The following is a 13326-nucleotide window of genomic DNA, read 5'->3' on the forward strand; positions in this document are numbered from 1 at the left end:
TCGTTGTTACTGACCTCTTGTGATAACTAATATGTAGTGCTACATCAAAATTCAGGTCCTTATTATAATAATAGTCCAATTTTGATCAAATGCCAAAACTTTTTAGGAATAAATCTAAATTTGCTAATAGTAAACACAAACCAACAAAAGTTCAGGTCATCAAATTTGTATTTATTGATTGACCAGGCTCTCTTTACCTGTCAAACAAAAACAGTTACACAGAGGAAATTCTGCACAGATGCAATAAGAAATTCTGAGCCAAAATAAAGACTTTTTTAGACTTCCCTGGGAAACGGGTGCTGAAGGTGCGCTGCAGACTCCTGTCAGATATTTAGAACATTTTCAGAAATGTGATTTTGTAGTACGTGCAAGCCTGGCAGCTCTCTCACTGATTGGGGTCACCAAAGATCGAGAACAAATGAAAGGGGCGCTCAAATACTCACATTCACATTGAGAAAATGTGACACAGGTGCCACTAAAAGTAGAAAAACAGATCCAGCTTTACAAAAAAACAACAAAAGCAAAGAAACAACAACAAAACAAGACACTTAAGGATCTGAAGTTTTTTTTTTTTAGCAAGAAAAAGCACAAGGGGAATAGTAGAACAAACTAGAAGAAACACAACATAAATATTCTTCTGTGTAGGGGTACATGCGTGTGACTGCAGATGACAATGACAGCCAGGCAGCCTAATGAAAAACCTGCATTATGAAATATCAAACATCAGCACAAGCTCCGCCCACTAAAGAGTGGACAGAGATGGTGATGACCACATGAGAGTCAGGAACCACAGAACAAACAAAATGAAGAAATGCAGCTGCCTGATGGGTAGTGCAGTAACAGGAAGTCCAAGATAGAGGTATGGGGCCATGAAGAGGTGAGAGGTCAGAGGTTCATTTGTAAAGCCTCAGAATGGATGTTCAGAGACAAATATTGTGAGGCGGATGATTGAACTGCCTCGGAAGTTGATGACGTTGTTAACCGTAACCATCTCTAGATCTAGAATGATGGTCTTCGGTCCTTTAATAGGCCGGGCCAGAACCAAAGTTGCACTGATATTACTGGTTTGCTGTGGAAAAAGAAGAGAAAGAATGTTTTCATATTTGTCACTCTTTCTATTCAGAGCTGAAACACTGCTTGCCCACATGGACAAATTATATGAAAACAAACTCTTTCAACAATTTCAAATGATATTTGATTAGCTAAGGGACTTCTAGGACCTATAAAGGTTTTGTGGTTTTGCTCCAGAGTAATTTTACCAGGCTCACAGAAATCCTACAGCTCCCTCTAGTGGTCAACTTTATATATATAAACTAACATTAAAAAAGTATGCAGTAAGATGTTTTAAACGTTTTTGAAAGAAGTCTCTTTTACTCACTATGGCGATTTTTTTTTTTAAATACAGCAATCTTGTAAAATATTCTAAAAAGTGTTTTCCATTTGAATATATTTTAAAATGTAATTTATTCTTGTGATGGGAAGCTTAATTTTCTTCAGTCTTCAGTGTTCAGTATCTTCAAATATTTTGTAACTTAATAAATGACTTTACTATCACTCTTGATCAAATGAAAGCATCCTGAATAAATGTATTAACTTCTTTAAAAAAAAAAAAAAAATCGGTTGACCCTAAACTTTTGACAAATAATGTCAGTGTCTTACAACAGGCATCAGTTATACAAACAGAAGGCCATTTACCCGCATGTAAAACTCTCGCCCCTCGTTGCCAGACTTGATCTGAAAGATGTAAAATGCTCCAGGGTAACGTGTGGTGGCCTGCATTTGAAATATATCAGCAGGAACACTGCGGCCAGAAGACAAATCCATATGCCTGTACAGAATAGTGAAGGGTCGTTCCCGACAAGCGGGATTCTCTGCAGAGCACATGCATTGACTGAGAGAGAAAGAGAGAAGTATATTCAGAACATGCTGCAATTGTTCAACAAAAGTAAAATGACTGACTAAAGCAAACAGGTTTTCTTTTGCCAACATTCATGAACTCACTTCTCACTGAGTTCTATGTAAGGTGGATCACATCTAAGAGGGTCCAGACATGTGTAACCTCCCTGGAAATTGAAACACACTTGTGCTGCTGTACAGGTGTTGTTACCAGACTCGCATTCATTGTGGTCTTGAAATTCAAACACACAACAGACAGAAGTCAGGTTATCAATATCATCATGATCATTAACAGCAGCAACAAAAACTACAACGTCAAGCAAGCTAAATGGTGCAGCAGATATGAAATAGCTACTCTTGTGTTCATAAAAATTCTGTAAATGGCTAATGCCAATAGCAAATTAACTGAGAAAATGGCCATAAATATTTTTTTACTTGATATAAAACTTCCTTCTTAATTGTATTGTTTTAAAAAAGTCCCTCTCTATATACATACATGCATATATGTTACTATATAGTTATATTATGCATACTGAAGGCAAATGATGCAAGACATTACTATTAGCATCATATACAACACAAAACGGTTTATCTCTCTGTAAAACTACACTTGTCACAAAAATGATGAGAAGACATCATTTTTTTTATAGTAGTTTAATTTGAAAAATGTGAAACTTACGAACATAACAAAATATAAATGATTCAACAAAATCACATTGAAAGAAGCACACATAATAAAAATGTAGTGATACCTTCACAGCTCCTTCCATCCTCATACACGTAATATCCAGGTGGACAAATGCAGGAGAATGATCCTGGTGTGTTCACACACGTGTGCTGACAAAGGAAGTCTGAGAAACTGCACTCATCCAGATCTAAGGATGGGTAGTGATACATCACACACTTTCAGTGCACACAGTCACACATACAAAATCAAGCAACACACATCTTAAACCTGTCTCTAAAAGCTCTAAATTATTCTGGGTCCCCTGTCTCTCTCTATTCTTATCGTCTCTTCTCCTCCCCTTATTACCATTGCAGGTGGTCCCATCAGAGGCGAGCTCGAAGCCCTCATCACAGGTGCACATGAATGAGCCGTATGTGTTCAAGCAGCCGTGAGAGCATGGGTTTGTCTCACACTCGTCCACATCTGGCGAGGCAGGAAGAGGAAGAAGATGGGAGATGTCAAGATTTTCAGTAAACTCTCAAACTAAACAATAATGATGTTCCTGTGTATGTGTATGTGTATGTGTGCACCTTGGCATGTCCTGCTATCAGCATTAAGAAGGAATCCAGGGCTACAGGAGCAGGAATATGAGCCAGGGACATTAGCGCACAGCTGCTGGCAGTAACCATAGCGACACTCATCAATGTCTAAAGAAAGGTGAGTTAGAGAGCACTAAATACGCAAACAGTAGTCACAACTAAATTGGTGTCAATTAAGATTATTTCATTGTATGAACAGCAAACAAAGTAACAATTTGAATGGTCATATAATTTAACCTTAGAACAAACTTTCATTTTACACTACTGTTCAAAAAAGTTTGGGGTCTATAAGAATTGTAATGTTTTTACAAGAAGTCTCTTACATTCTCCAAGGCTGCATTTACTTGATCAAATATACAGTAAAATATTGTGAAATATGAAAATGTAAAATAAATTGTTCTATTTTAGTGTACTTTGAAATGTAATTTATTCCTGTGAATAACTCCAGTCTTCAGTGTCACATGATCCTTCAGAAATCAATCTAATATGTGACCCTGGACCTCAATTTTTCAAAACTAAGATGTATACATAATCTAAAAGCTGAATAAATAAGCTTTCCATTGATGTATGGCTTATTAGGATAGGACGATATTTGGCCGAGATGCAACTATGAAAATCTGGAATGTGAGGGTGCAAAAAAATCGAAATACTGAGAAAATTATCTTTGAAGTTGTCCAAATGAATTCTTAGCAATGCATATTACAAATCAAAAATTAAGTTTTGATATATTTACAGTAGGAAAATTACAAAATATCTTCATGGAATATGCTCTTTACTTAACATCCTAATGATTTTTGGCATAAAAGAGAAATCGATAGTTTTGACCCATTCAATGTTTTATGGCTATTGCTAAAAATATACCCCAGTGACTTAAGACTGGTTTTGTGGTCCAGGGTCACATTTCTTATTATTCAATATTTAAAACAGTTGCGCTGTTTAATATTTTTGTCGAAATCATGATGCATTTTTTAGGATTCGGTGAGGGGAAAAAAAGAGCAAAAGAGCAACATTAATTTGAAACAGAAATCTTTTGTAACCTTACCGTTACTTTTGATGAGTTTTATACATCCTTGCTGAATAAAAATGTTAGTTCTTTAAACAAAATCTTACTTACCTCAGTGTTTTGAACAGAAGTACACTTTAACATAATGAAAACTGGTTTGTTAAAGGATTTACTGAGTACATGTTGTGTCACATGAAGACACCATAAATTAAAGCATATAACATCAAAATATCCATTCATAATGTCTGTAAATCTTACCTTGGCACTGTCCACCCACCAGCCAGTAGCCCTCAGTGCATGAGCAGGTATATCCACCGGCTGTATTGATACACACCTGAGTCGGGTTACACTGGTGTGACTCTGCCTCACATTCATCAACATCTATAAAAATGAAAGATAGCCACAATCAGCTCCCACTTGTGCTTTTCCCACCACTATCCGCTTTAGAAACTCTATTCATAACAATTCATCTTCTTGTGTAACTTCACAACACTTAAATGTTTAATTTTAAATTTTTATCAGAATACTTAATCTGTCCCACTGAGAGCTTGCCCTCTGTGGACAGATGTTCTTTACTTTAAGCTTAAAAGGTCTGTTACACCTCGAACTCCCATCTCGACCTCATAAATCTTACCTTACTATCAAATCTCACACAAATAGCTAATCTTACAAAACGCATATCCAAAACTGGAGTTCATATCTCTCTGTTCCACTCTCGCTCACACATAATCAGCACAATTCCTTATGAGGGCATCATATGCTTCAAAAATACCAGAAAAAGCACCCTTGCTTCTCAGACCATGAAGTCACATGTTTTAAAAGTAAGCAAATGTTACTATGCAAGTGATGAGGGCGTGATGGATTTGGGGGACCATGTGAAAGCCAGATAATTTGTTTCTTTTAGTTAAAGCTGCCAACAGTCCCACTGTTACTATATGGGTAGAGTGATGCAATGGGTTCTGGCAAACCAAGCTGAAATTCTAAAATAAGTTACTTGTGCACTTTAAAATAACCCATTCACTTGCATTTGGCATTTCAATGAAAGCATCTGACTGTACAGTATAATCGCAAAGGTGGAATTGAACTTTTGTGCTAGCAGCTCAGATGTTTAACTATTATAGACATCACAGAGCATTATTATGAGGTGGAATCATTACATTACAGTCTGATAGCAGAGACGTGTTCACATGAGACATAAGGCCCACCCGGGCCCCGGAGAGTGAAGGAGAGCATCTGGATTACATGTGCTATGTACTATCACGCATATCTGATCTAAGGTGAAAGGATCTGGAGCATTCTGGGAATGCCAGCATTTTGGAGATCAGATCTGATCCAGAGACTGTGCAGTAAATTTTGCACAAGATTTAAATGAGGGTTAGAGGAAATACATGGTGTGTAAATGAAAGAGAGGGAAACGTGTCTGCATGTAAAAGAGGAAGAGAGATCAATGATATAAAATGCTGACGGGTGATATAATTCCTGTGGTCAGAATCGTGACTTTTACTAGACTTTTAACAAGTTTACTACAGTACAATTCATTAAATTTAACAGGAGGCCCACAAACCAGATGCTGCTGAGGTCATTAAATCTAATCTTCACATCAGAGATATTCAGTCCCTTAAAAGTAAGCCCAGACGAAATCTAAAGACTCAACTCACATTTAGAAAATCTGCAATTCTGTGAAATGGATTTACACATGGTAAAGAATGTTCTAATTGCCAGCTGAAAGCAAAATCAACGAACAAAAATGCAAGAGGACGGGGAATTTATATGAGTGACGGGAATTATAATTCATGCTCAAACAACATGCTTGTCTTATTTAAGCAAAACAAGTCATCAATCAAAAAAAAAAAAACTTTACAGGCATGGAAAATGTGTAGATGATTAATAGGAACAAACAGGTTGAGGTCAATCCAGGACCCAGCAATCTGGCACCAACTCAAAACTCTTGCTTCTATATGCAAATCTTCATTCCAGAGCCACACACTGATTGTTTTAGTTATATCAAAGGCATTTACAGTCCACCACTGCAATAGTTCAAGCAGGCCGGCCAAGCAACACTTGAATTAGCTGGAATCATTAAACTAATGTGAGGTGTACAGAAAGCCATGGTAGCAACTATGTTTAGTGTGGAATGTCTAGTGCAGCCACAAGGAGAGTCTTATTTGTTAGTGAAATACAGTAAAACAATACAATAGCGAAAAGTACAATAAGATGGTGACATTTTCCTTATCTGAAGAATCTGAAATATCTCCTGCAACTCTTAGGAGCTGCTCAACTCTTTCAGCTTGATCTACACCATCCTACACTGACTTTACACAGAAAATATAAGATGCATTGTTGATACAAAAAAAAAAAAAAAAATTAAAGAAATTAATATATCTTTTAAGTGAGAATTAATTTAATTTCTCAAAAGTTAAAACAAATATATTTAAAATTCTTTTTTTTATATAAAGGTTTATATTTCAAATGAATGCATTCATTATACAATTCTGAAAAAAAACTATACTATACTATACTATACTAAACTATACTAACTGTTTTTAGAGCAACACCTGTTAAGAATTCAGCTTTGCCACCACAGGAATAAATTACAACATTAAATCAACAAGAATACAGAAAATTATGATTTCATAATATCACTGTTTTTACTGTATGTTAATCATATAAAAGCATGAGAGACTTCTTTTCAAAAACATAAAAAACCTTACCAACCCCAAACTTATGAATGCTAGTGTATATTTATAAAATAGCATTACATATGAAGTTCAATGACTCAGAAATAATACTGACATCATACCTCAATTTCCAGACGTCCCACTAAGCTAGAGCACATTAATTAGTCTGCGGTACTAGAGCCACTCCATATTTGCTGACAGACACCAGTTACAGTCCTTCAGCCTGAGTAGGCAAGCTTCAACTTGACAAATCAAACAAGTTTGGATATTTTTCAAGTTCCCACTCAGAAAAAGATCATTTAAGCTCTTGAATTTTATGCAAAGCATCCACATTCCTGAATCACAAGTGAGCTTTAGATCTCCTTTTCTCAAGTTTCTCCTGAAATGTCTTTCAGAGGTTTGCATGGATTTTAGAAGTGCCTATGAGCTTTACTGAGGCTAAACACAGGATTGATGGGATTTATGATGGCAAATTTCAGGCGCTGACTGGGTTGACTGTTTTAGTCCTTCAAGTCTTAGTGCCACTGGCAAGAAGAGGGCATTCCCTGGCTTTCACAAACACACATGCTAACATTAAGATGAATGATGGAATAGTGTAACTACATACTTCCTGTACGATTTCTGTTTCATAACAGTGTCCCTTCCCTTAACATAAATAACAAACTCACCATACAAAGAACACAAATTGCTCAGTGACAGGTCTCATTCAACAACCACTGACTTCATGTTTGGCACGAGATGCTGAAATCACAATGGTTTGTCTTTATGAAATGCTGTTTTACTGAATGTCTCAGTGGCTCTATAAGACCGTTATCTGTGTCCAAAATTGAACACAGCACATAACATTCATCTTCATTACTCAGTCCAAGTTTCTCCCAGGTCAGGACATGTGCATTTCCGCATAAGCACATTCATGAGCATATCTGTGCGTGGATCTTTTTTATAACAAGACTGTCTTGGGGCTTAAAAGGTAACAAATCTATCATTTAGTGAGACTGCAGAGAAGCAAGAAAAGACTGGAGAATGCATTAACTGCAAAGGCTGGCACCAATTCGAGACAAATCTGCAGACAATATCGAAAAATACAGCAAGCAGTCATTTGCTCTACCATTTATCATATGGCACGTGAAATAGGTCACCGCACTGACATGCGTAAAGACTCAGACAGAACAATGTATAACACCTATCTCGATGACAGCAATAAATCCCAGAAGATATCACAGACACCACAACCAGCTCAACAGCTTCAACAGAAGCAGACCACATAGAGACAGTTGCAAACTGATAATTTAGGACGGTGAATAAGACACTCTAAAACAGTCTCGTTGAATTGTAAAGTTGGATCCCAGTAAGCAGGGCTAAAAGCCAGTTCCTGTGTGTCTTCCTGCCTCTTCACAAGATGTAGTTTGTTCTGAGGTTCCACAGTATTTTGTGGTTCCACACTAATGACTGATCCAGTCCAAATTACGAGATTCATTCTGCTGAAGTCTTTAAGATGCCACTCAGCCCACCACAGCCATTACTAAATTACAGTCCAGCACAGACCTGGGTCTTTGCCTCATTTCAGAGCGAGAAGACCCATGGAGCATTGCAGAAAATGAAGTAAACATACGACCACAACCTGATGTGACCCAGAGTTAATATCGACCATGTCTCAAAGAGTCCTATTCTTAGCTTAAGTTATTTATTATCAAAAATGGCTTTACATATGCATGAAGATCTTCTTGTGCACTTAACTTTAAAGCACTATGACAAGGCATAATCACGTTTAAAATGTAATTATCTGTTTTGTTATTTGTGTATCAATGTGTATGAAATATTTTGGTTTGAACTTGCAACCTTTTAAATGCCAACTTTAACTAACAGTATCAATAAGTCTGGGATAGAGGATAGAGGAATGTATAGGAACATGAAGCGAACTTACCAACACAAGTGCCATCGGCACCAAGTGTATATCCAAGGATGCAGGGAGTGGTCCGGCTCACTATTGGGTAGCTTGGACCAGAGCCTGGACCAGTACCTGCTCCAGCAGGAGGAACGTTAGGAATGAATGGTTCTGAATATCCCAATGATCTGTCAGGATAGGACTCCTCGGGATAGGAAGGCTCAGGATTGGAACGTGGACTGTTTCGGGCATAGGGTTGAGAGTAGAGTCCGCGGGGGATGCACAGGTATCCGCCATTCTGATTTATACACTGCATGTCACCCCGACATGGGTCTGACAGTGTCCGGCACTCATCAATGTCTGAAAGCATATGTTAGAGGTGGCATAAACAGCTGTATATGAAACACAAGTTTCAATGAACACTTTAATAACATGGCAGAAGTGTCACTAACCGATACACTGTCTGGCACGGCGGTCATAAGTAAATCCATCTGTGCAAGTCTGGAGAGAAACAGGCATTTTACAGTCAATCCAACAGATAAACAGCAGTTTATGGAGTACTTTAAGTAGTTATGTTGAAGTAGCTTGATGTTGCTATCGTATGTCAATGTTAATGTTTATGTTAAAGATGTACAACAGAACTGGAAAAGAAAAAAAAAACAAATACAAGTAAGGCACTCTTATTATGACATACAGTGAGCAACAGCGCCAAGCTTGAATGACTCAAAACGAAAATTCACTTACCTGACTTCTCCCACAGTGAATGCAGCATATGATACATATTAAAAAGGACAATGTTCTATAAATAAAAAATAAAATACCTTTGTAAATCATTGTGAAAATAAAAAACACAAAAATATTTAAGCTTCATTCATTGGAAAAAAACATATGAACAAACACTCCTCGATAAGTTTTTACAAACTTATTTTCATGATTTACATATTCTTTTGAAGCACCATGACAATGATAACATTTAATCTTTAAAAATCTATAATATGTGTTAACATCTGTAACATCTGTTAAATATGTCACTAGTAGGGTCTTCTTGTTTTGTTTTGTTTTTTTTGCTTTTTTTTTAGGTAAGTAAATAAAATACTTTTTCCAATAGTGACTAGTATCAATTCATTTACATAATAATCATATAGTTGCTATCCCAATAGTGACAAGTAACTATTACATTGTTGTAACAAAATAGAAATGTCTTACCACAAATCTATATTGGGGATCTGTGGTCTGCTATTAACTGCTTAGGTATTTCAATTGTTGCTACTATCCTTTCCAGTTTCACTATAGTAGCTATCCATTAGTATTAGTATTTGTTCTATAGAAATTGAAGACAGCTATTTATTGGACGTTAGTGTGAATGAATCATTCAGACTGTTTGGTACATATGGCAAGCTATTAGATAAGCATATGACAAGCAAGAATAGGAATCGAATCAATGGCAGTTAGCAACTTTTCACTGGTCACAATGGAATAATTACTTTTCACTACTGAAATGGTAGCTAACAGCAAATGAGTAAGTACTATTGACTAATTGAATAGATATTAGTCACTACTGAAATAAGAACTAGTATCTAATCAATAGCCTAGTCAGTTGAAAGGTATATGATTACTTAGTAGCAAGTCATTAAACTCACCTTTTGTTGGTTGACCAACTCAAGCCACGTAGTTCAAATAACATGTTTATGTGGATCCTTGTGGTTGCCTTGGAAAGAACGTCACACCGCCGACCCGTAAACCACTCGCAGTAAGAAACGATTTGATCTTTGTGGTTTTACTACCTTCAAGAGGCTCGCAGGACCCAAAGCGCAAAACGAAGTGCCCAAAGCGCTCCCTCCGCGTACGCGCGTTCACTTGAATGTCGAGACACTTGGCTTTGGTCACCCGATGCGGCCGCCCTGTCGACCGATGGCAGGAACGTGTGAGAACATTGACCAATAGTAAGAGATGGGTCTTACTATATAAAAAATAGAAAACTTGCTGTATTTCTCCGTACTCGGCCCACTCCACGGATTGTTTAGCAATGCAAATAAACGGGCCCCCAGAGCACTTGGCCAACAGCTGGATCCCATCAAACACAGACAGCCCCCTTTGGAACGAAAGCGCGCGCAGGGAGCTGCCACAGACCCAAACGAGGAGAAGGAAGAAGGCAGTGAGGAAAACCGAGCAAAGAATCTATCAAATGACGCATCATTAAATCGTGAGGCTCACCAGCCTGCTTAAATTTATAGAGGAGACTACTTGTGTGGAGGTTCCACGTCAGACAGACCCCTTTAAACATCATCACAATAAAATAAAATAAAATAAAGTTACTTTAAGGACAAACAATTCCGACTAGGTGTGTAAAAGACAGACAGAACATGTATTTACATAAAATAAACTCTAGTGTATATTCTAGGTATATTTGTAAATAGTTTAGTTAACAAAAAGTATTTATAAAATTAAATTAACATTAAACTGTGTTAGTGACACCAGAGCCAATGGCTCAGTGTGACACTATAAATGACAATTTGTCACAATATTTGAAACCTTAAACATTTTTTAAAACCTTAATTCAGCTATTCTTCTATTAACCTAAAAACTTGAAACCTTAATAGATTTCTTGTCAAAAATGATCAAGGGCCCATATAAATGTATTTTAAAAAAGTTGATTTCTGCCCACTGATTGGACATGACCACGGTAAGCGTCACCCTGGCCTGCATCTAATTAGGTATTGGTATTAGGTATTAGTGTAAATTTGCTGAAATAGCCTTGTAACCTTTGTGCTGTTGACACACTCTGCCCACACACTTAGGCTGCACATACACAGGCAGAATTTGTTTTGATTGTATCCTTTTATGTCAACTAGCTTTGCTTTTGCTTTTGTCTATTGATTAATTGAGTTTAGAATAGGTTTGGCAGCATAGCAGTCCAGATGTGGACTGAATTCAGCAGGGAAGACTGTGCTGGGAGACCGAAACAGTTTATCAGAGAATTTTGGCATGGATTAGGCTAGAAGATGGAGTCAGTGGTCACATCACTGGGTAGCACACTGCCACACTCCCTCTCTGCTGCTCTCTTAAAAAAACTCAACTATTCAGTGGCAGCTGTGTAAACTCAGTCACCAGGCTTACTACAGTATGGCAAAAGAGCAACTTTTTGGAGAGTTGCATCAGTTACAAGTTCAGTGAGCCATTAAACGCATCAGTGATACATTACAGATTTTTTTTTAAATAATTGCTCAGACATTCATTAGACTCTTAAATACAAACATTTTCTGGTTCGAGGTGATCAAAGTCTGCCAGATTAACACACCCTCTAGGCAAAAGCCCATTTGGATTGAGCTCTTGAGATATAAAAGAGGTTTAGACTTGATCTGACGCTGATAAAACAGACAGCAGAGTTATGATAGTTCAAATGTACACAATTTAACAGCAGGAAAAACGGCTGCGAGGAATGTGGGAGGCTAAAGCAGGTGTTCCCTGGTGAGGGCAGGGTTATTTTGTCTGGCTTTGTGAGTGCTGTGTGAGGAGAGTTCGCATTAAAATCTGACACCTGCTTACATTCACTATATCCAACACCCTCAAAGTGTTTCGCAATGCATTTGCTTTAAAGCATCACAGATACTTGCTGGGATTCAAATGTGCCGTGACAATTGAGAGACTCAAACAAAACTATTAAAAAAGGTTCAAACATGCACTGATGCTCCAGAAGGAAACAATGGATTAAGAGCCATGGGTGAAAACCTCTGAACAGGATGATGTCAGAATTTTTCTTATTTTGTTGAAATATCTAGATACTTCCATGTTACTTTTCATGTTAATATTTGAACCTTTTTTAATAGTTGTGTTTGAGTCCTTCAATTGTCCTCAGTGTGATAAGATGGATCTAAAAATCATACAGCCACTGCTGGAAAGGGTTCGAATATGCGAAAGATGCTGGAAAATTGAAGAATCTGCAGGACCTGCAGGATTTTTCTGAAGAACAAAGCTCAGCTGAAATTTTCAGAACAAACAAGGAACTCATGAACAACCATCACAAAGCAAAAAAAAAAAAAAAAAAAAAAAAGTCATGGTCATCCAGGAAACCACATTAAGAACCAAGGGTTGCCAAACATTTCAATGAGGTTATTTTAATATTTTCCATTTTGTTTTGTCTTATGGACTATATGTAAACATCTTTTATGTAAAATATCTTACACAGTACTACTAAATAAAAAATTACTTATTTTGTGAAAGTTATTCACATTTTCACAGATTCTGCAAGGGGTTCCTAAACTTTTGTATGCCACTGTATGCACGCACACACACACACACACACATATACAGTTTTGGGTATAATGCATTACGAAGTAATTAATTGCTGTAATTTAATTACTTTCCCCTTGAAAAAGTAAACTAGGGGATTACTTTTCATTTTAAGTAATTTAATTACAGTGTATAAACAGCTCAATTCTATATAAAACAATAGTTTACATCCAAATGGAATCTCTCATGTTATGGTTTTAAATGTAACTATCTCCCTTCAAATATTTTGGTTAGTTCAAGTACGCAAATTTATTTATTTAAAAGAAATACAATCCTCCTATTGTCCAACTGGTCGAGGATGATAGGGC

The 13326-nt window shown here is 36.9% G+C and overlaps 1 protein-coding gene across 1 annotated transcript; it reads right to left on the reverse strand.

The window, feature by feature from the left end:
- Positions 1-150: 150 nt before the first annotated feature.
- On the reverse strand, positions 151-10899 carry fbln5 (fibulin 5). The gene is made up of 11 exons (XM_026223536.1): positions 10369-10899; positions 9473-9527; positions 9181-9229; positions 8768-9088; positions 4424-4546; positions 3154-3270; positions 2930-3046; positions 2649-2771; positions 2002-2128; positions 1696-1891; positions 151-1069 (listed from the first exon to the last, which is right to left on the reverse strand). Exons 1-11 carry the CDS (start codon positions 10410-10412, stop codon positions 908-910), a joined length of 1434 nt encoding a protein of 477 aa, XP_026079321.1. The 5' UTR covers positions 10413-10899; the 3' UTR covers positions 151-907.
- Between the last annotated feature and the right edge of the window lie 2427 nt (positions 10900-13326).

This window comes from Carassius auratus, chromosome 38 (genome assembly GCF_003368295.1).
Source record: "Carassius auratus strain Wakin chromosome 38, ASM336829v1, whole genome shotgun sequence".
NCBI lineage: Eukaryota > Metazoa > Chordata > Actinopteri > Cypriniformes > Cyprinidae > Carassius > Carassius auratus.